Raw genomic sequence first — 6,627 nt, forward strand, 5'->3', positions numbered from 1 at the left:
GAAATTAAATGCAATTTCATAACTGCAAAAATAGTCTTTCGATGGAAGAGATCATGCTCTTTAATTCTCGCCAAAAGAAATGCATGCAGCATGTACAATAAAATAGACAAAACCTTAACAGCAGATGCATGTCAAATGCATGCATGTCCATTCAGTGTCTCACAAACCTGGGCTGGTGGGTTATTGTCGTCTCCAACATAACTGGTATTCGTAGTAGGTATATGAAAGCTCATTTCCATCAAACAGTCTTTCTGAATGGTGAGAACAAAGTACCACATAAGCCATCTTAAGGAACCATTCTGTAAGCATCAAATAAAACATCAAATAACTGCCCGTACGAACCTCATTTGCACCAGTCGTATCATCCACATGGAACTCCAGTAAAACATCATTTTTACCCTGCATCTGAGTCTGTGATACATCTGCAAGAGACAATTCAAATGCTTGCTTGCCGCCAACCGCAAATGACAGCATGTTTCCTGTCCACAGAATTTACACAAGAACAAGTACGCGATCAACCACTTGAGAACCCATGAAACCATGATTATTTGTACAGAAACAAGCTAATATGCAACCTCGTACCATCTAAATCCGCTTGGCCCCAGTTTCTCCCACTCACAGAGAGTGGCTTATCCTCAGGTGTGACCCCCATGTTTGCAGACATAAAACTTGATAAGGTCGAGACATCCTGAGAATGTACAATCAAAAGATAGATTGTGTTCAAGGAGAGCATGATGCTTACAGAAGCCCTTCTCTAGTATAGAATGTAAAATATAAAAAGGAGGAGCTGCAAGTTGCAGACAGACATAAACACCAAGTCAAAAAAATGGTCGGAAAACACAGACCTGCTCTTTGAAGCCATTGAATTTTACATTGGAACCTGCTTTCAAACGTACGCCCAGCTGATAGCCTCTCGGTACACGTGTCCAGCTCAAGCTAGAAACGTCTGCCTGGGCGACCTCCACCACCTTGCCACCTCCAGCTTTCCTCCATACAAAGCCCCCTGAATATACCTTCAGTTGCCCTGAGTTCTGCAAAATGAATGACAAGCCAATGCTGAGAATTTTATCGATTAAGCCTTTGAGGGGCATGTTGGAAATATTGTTCATCCCCATGCTGTACCTTCATTCATATTCAGGTTCTTGATCATCTGCAGTCTACTGTCTACATAAATATGTAGTTTTATTTATATGGGATAGGCCCCACACTTACACCACTGGCATGGTTGGTGAGATCATGGGTGATATGCGGCCCACGGAATGACAGGCTGTGTGACAGCCATTCTAAAGACTGGCATAGTTATAGCGCCAGCTCATTTAGTTTGGTTCACACTATAGAGAACCCTAGTATGTATTTGGTTGAGTACCTTTTCATAGTGTGTACTCTTATCTTTGTATATAGTGTGTCGAGTGTTGTGTGAAGAAGAAGATTTTCAGCCTCTCACCTTGTGTGTTCTCTTTTAGGGTTTTGTGAGTGTGTGTGCGCTTGCAAGAGCTCAAGCTCTCTTCTCCCCTGCATCTTTTCACTAAAACCCTCAACTTGTTTGTCCACTGAAGTCAGGACGAAACGGATACGCCAAGCGGCCTGTTCCGTGACCACATCCTCCGTGTTGCCGCTGTCAAACAAGAGAACGACTCTCTGGCCACCTATGTAGCTAAAGGTCTTCAGCAATTCGTTGCGCTCATATTCCTGGTCATGGGCGCCCTTCTGCTTATCTTCGAGCTCCCGACTAGTGATTGCTCCAACTAAAGCATTGAGATTTGAAGAACTAGGAACACCCATTGGGGTCTGTGTGGGAGCTGGGCTCACCACAGAAGCTGTGGAGACTGAGGCGGCGATCTTTGGAGCGGTAGTCTTCTTAGGACACTCCCGAGAAGTGTGTCCTTTTGTATGACAAAAGAAACACCTATCCTCCTCCTTGTGCTGAGCAATCTCCTCAGCACTCAACTTGCCACCTGTCTTGCCTACCTCCGGCTTTTGGTCTAGAGTAAGCTTGGACGCATTGTTCGAGTTCTTGGAGCCAAAGACTCTCGTGCTCTGGCCTGGGGAAGACCCCGTCTAGTTTTGGCCTTTTCCCCCCGAGGCGATAGCCTTGGGAGTAGCTGGCTAGGAAGTCTTGGACTTGCTACCATTGTGTTTCATTTCAACACTCTGCGCAAGCGGGAGTGCGTCTTCGAAGGTGGCTGGCCTAAACATACGCACCTCCCACTGGATTTGCGTATCAAGGCCATACAAAAATTGTCATTTCTTGTCCGTATCAAATAAGCCTAATTACAAACATAAGGTCGAAATTCTATTGGCAAACTGAAGAACTAGTTGCGTGTTTTGACACGCTTCCTTGAACTCGTCTTCGAGTCACTCAAGGTAATGGGGCGGTAGAAACCACTGCTTAAGATCCCAGACAAACTCGCCCCAAACATAAGCTACCATACCTAATTTGGTGTGGGCATGAGCCCACTGGGTCCACCAAGGAATGGCCCCACCTTCCAAGTACCAACTAGCTAAGATCACTCTGTCAATATTATTCTTTCTAATTGCGGTAAAGTAAGCTTCAAACTCTGCAACCATGAATAACGAGTTGTGGAGTCGAGTTCACCATTATACTTACTGAAGTTCATTTTCTCGAGAAAATGATTCAAGGAAGTCGGTGGTGTCAATCTTGCGTCCAAAGTCGCAAGGTAATGCTCATGTTCCACGCGCCGTATGGCTTCATCTTCGCGTTGTTGGATCTTCAATGCACGCATCTTCAACTCAAGCATCGAACTCAACTGCGATCGTGACCCTTCGAGAGGGTCCCTGTGTAGAGGATCTGGAATCTAGGATACGGAAGGAGAGGGAGGGAGGAGATGGAAAATGCAGCACTGGAGAACGGGTGCGCTCTTCCAGAGCCAATATCTACGCCTTCTGCTCTTCCAACTTGGTACTCTAGTCTACGATTACTCGCATCATCTGTTGGAACATCTCTGTAACACTCATGCCTAATGCCCTAGCTGGGCTGCCTGGTGCACTTTGGTCCCAAGTTTCTTGATCTCTCGTCGTCAAAGCTCGCCATAGTAGGAAAACGCACTTCCTTTCCGGAGCGCAATCCGACCATCCAAAGTGTGCGGAAAATCCGACCATCCAAAGTGTGCGGGAGACTTCTGGAGGCTGAAAACCAACCATCCTTCGAGGGACAAGAGTCACTCCGAAAGGGTTAGTCCACCGGAGTCTGAAAACCAACCACACGTGCGATTAAAAAAAAAAATTGGTTTCTTGCTGAATCTTTACACTGGAAGTAGGCTCGAATTCCACTGTAACATGCGAAAGCTTCAGGGGAGATCGGTAACTTCAATGCTAAGAAAAACAACACACTTGTCACACGACGAAAATTAACGCACAAAACTGAATGTAGATGTGCAAAAAAATAGAGAGTGAGAGAGAGAGAGAGAGAGAGAGAGAGAGAGAGAGGGAGGGAGAAGAGGACACAGTATTGGGTCCCAAATACCCTCTGTAGAGCCCCCACCACGGATGGTGTATTTGCTTTTATTAGAATGATGCAAAACTAAAATAAAAGACTGAACCTGAACCTTCATGGCTGAGGAGAATCCTCTGCCCTTGACCTTCAATCCTTCATCCCTTCTCGTTAGCTTGTCCTTGGTTGTCCTGGCCCTTTGATCAGCTTCAACACTTGGTGAATTATGAGATGATTGGAACTGAATTATGCAATGGGTATTTATACCCCTCCCTGATGCTAGTCGGCTCGATTAAAACCAGTCGGTTGTCTAAAAAATGCCTCACGACCTGTAAAATCAGCATTAAATGCTAAAAATGTTGTGCATCACTTAAATAGGTGCTGGCCACCATGCGCATAAGCTTCTGGCTGCTGGGCAGCCTGTGTGGGCTGCCCCACACATGGCCTACAGTCCTCTAGGGGCTGTGTACCCTGTTGGCTGCCTGTCCAGGAGCCCTAGGGCTGGCCTACAGCCCTTCCATGGCTGGTGGGCACAACCAAGGCGTTCCTGGCCCCTATGGGGGTGGTTCTACACCTCCCCTATGCCCACATCTATCCTTGGGGTAGCCCTATGGGCTGGCCCCTTTCCTATATGCAAACCCTAACTGTCTACATAGTAGTCTGGCATCCAATATCATACTAGATACACAGAACCACTGACATCATTCCAAAGGGAGACTCACAGCGCGGACTGGCACTGTTTCATGTGCAGGACAATGCACACCCAACCTTGGACGCATGTGCAAGACAATGCACACCTCACCTCGGACGACTGGAATGGGACCCTTGCTGACTCGTCCCGGACTAGGCTCACATAGGACCAGTTTTACACCCCAGGTCCTGCACCTTCTGTACAAATATGTCTACGTGGCATCCAAGTGCGGGATTTCATACTAAAAAACCCTTCAAGCTCAATACACATAAATCCCTGCCTATCGGGACAAGCAAGGTTTTCAACCAGCACCTTCAAAACTCACAAGCAATCATGATGGCCACAAGTGTGATATGACTAAGATAGCATGTAAATGGCATTCCGCTACTATTATGAAGTCATCGAATTCACAATCTAATCTGATAAAAACCTTGAGGTTGTAGAGTCGGAATTCCAACCCAAAGAAACCCTAACCATTTTGCTAAGATTAAAGGGTCAAAGAAACGTGCACACCAAGAGTTGTCCAGATCGCCACACAGATTCTAATGATGGTTTTTTTTAAAATCCATAATTTTTAGAAGAAAAAAACCTCTAAGGGCACACATTGATAACTAGGAAAGGTCCAAATAGAAAGAAACTTACATGGATGTCATTGGAAAACTCCAAACACAAAAAAACCCTTGGACCTAAAGTGGATAGCATAAAGATCCATATTTATATTTTTTTAAAACAAAACCTAAGGCCATACACGCATTTGTGCTAGGAAGCTCCATACAGAAAAGACCAAACACTAATGGTGTCAAAAAAATTCGTAGAGAAAACCCTAAGGCCATACAAAGATTAAGGCCGTACACATGGCCATGAAATCACATTCATTATAAAACCCTAAGGTCGTATAATGGCCAAAACTCAGCGGTTCAAGGCTGCTAGAAAATTACCATTCCGGAAGCTATGACCGGAGATTCTAACGAAGATTAAAAAAACCTAGATTGCAGAAACCCTAACACTAAACGAAAAGCCTGCATAGAAAAATCCCTAAGGCCATACAAAGATTAAGGCCGTACACATGGCCATGAAATCACATTCATTATAAAACCCTAAGGTCGTATAATGGCCAAAACTCAGCGGTTCAAGGCTGCTAGAAAATTACCATTCCGGAAGCTATGACCGGAGATTCTAAAGAAGATTTAAAAAAACCTAGATTCCAGAAACCCTAACACTAAACGAAAAGCCTGCATAGAACAATCCCTAAGGCCATACAAAGATTAAGGCCGTACACATGGTCATGAAATCACATTCATTATAAAACCCTAAGGTCGTATAATGGGCAAAACTCAGCGGTTCAAGGCTGCTAGAAAATTACCATTCCGGAAGCTATGACCGGAGATTCTAAAGAAGAGAAAAAAACCTAGATTGCAAAAACCCTAACACTAACGAAAAGCCTGAGGTAGAGTTCAAACAATTTCCGTATTCTGTCAGTTTGGCCGCAAATTCTCACGCGGAAGGGGGGGGGGAGAAAAAAAAAAAACCTAACCCTAACGGTAATATGGGATGAAAAGAAGCATACCGTGCCGCCGCGGCCACCGAGCATGATGTTGCCGAACTGGTGGACGTTATCTGATGCCATAGCAAATTCGCTGAAATCTCCCAGCAGCAACACACAGAAACTGGCGACGGCGAGAGCGAGCAAGCAGCCTGTCTTCCCGCGCTCTTGGTAGTTTCAGTTTGGTGCACTGTGATAATTATGTGTGGTCTTTTGTATACAGGCATTTTCGTTCCTAAATTTTACTAATCTAATTATAGTGTATTTTCACCGGCTGAAATCAAGTTTAAGGGACACATTTTGTGCCATGTAAACCTCAACTCAAAATCAAGAAATCTACCTTTTTTTAGTACTTAATTTAATTTGATAAAAAAATCCATGCATATTAATTGCAAAATGGGCATTCTTGTAATGAAAACCATTGATTTTATAGGAGCTTTCATACTTTGATTTTATCAAGTGGTAGTATGAAAGCTTGCTCATAAAGCACCCAACGTTTACTTTTGTTATTAATTAATCAAAATGTTAGACCTTAAGTTCTCTTAGGTTTTAGACCTTCGACACACAAGATTTAGTAGATTCATGTCATGATGTTGATGTGAAATTCTTCATGGCTTTTTGACACGTGTCCCCTTACCTTTAATTTGGTATCTTAGGTGTAGGATATGATTTTTAAAAATTTGATAAACCTTATATGATAGATTTAAAAAATCCTTAAGTTTGCATGCACACCAGTCTCTCTCTCTCTCTCTCTCTCTCTCTCTCTCTCTCTCTCTCTCTCTCTCTCTCTCTCTCTCTCTCTCTCTCTCTCTCACACACACACACACACACACACGCAAAATCATCATAGATAAGCATAACAAGGTCTCCCTTGCAGAGTATGAGAGGGTCTCCCTTGCAGGAGTACAAAAGGTGGGGGTGGGGGGTTCCTTTTGTCTGTAA

At 44.1% G+C, this 6,627-nt stretch overlaps 1 protein-coding gene across 2 annotated transcripts in view; it reads right to left on the reverse strand.

Moving 5' to 3' along the window:
• Positions 1-5,935, reverse strand: part of LOC147631014 (FACT complex subunit SSRP1-like) — a 34,494-nt gene extending 28,559 nt beyond the window's left edge. Inside the window, exons 1-5 of one of the 2 annotated variants that reach the window (XM_086809346.1) lie at positions 5,710-5,935; positions 846-1,031; positions 583-688; positions 343-479; positions 168-251 (exon numbers count right to left, since the gene is read on the reverse strand). In XM_086809346.1, coding sequence (XP_086665472.1) covers positions 168-251; positions 343-479; positions 583-688; positions 846-1,031; positions 5,710-5,769 — 573 coding nt within the window. In that variant the 5' untranslated portion in view covers positions 5,770-5,935. The remainder of the gene's footprint in view (positions 1-167; positions 252-342; positions 480-582; positions 689-845; positions 1,032-5,709) is intronic. The other variant, XM_086809347.1, reaches the window with a different exon arrangement.
• Positions 5,936-6,627: the final 692 nt, after the last annotated feature.

This window comes from Cibotium barometz, chromosome 15 (assembly GCF_041138505.1).
Source record: "Cibotium barometz isolate CiBa-2024 chromosome 15, ASM4113850v1, whole genome shotgun sequence".
Classification (NCBI taxonomy): domain Eukaryota; kingdom Viridiplantae; phylum Streptophyta; class Polypodiopsida; order Cyatheales; family Cibotiaceae; genus Cibotium; species Cibotium barometz.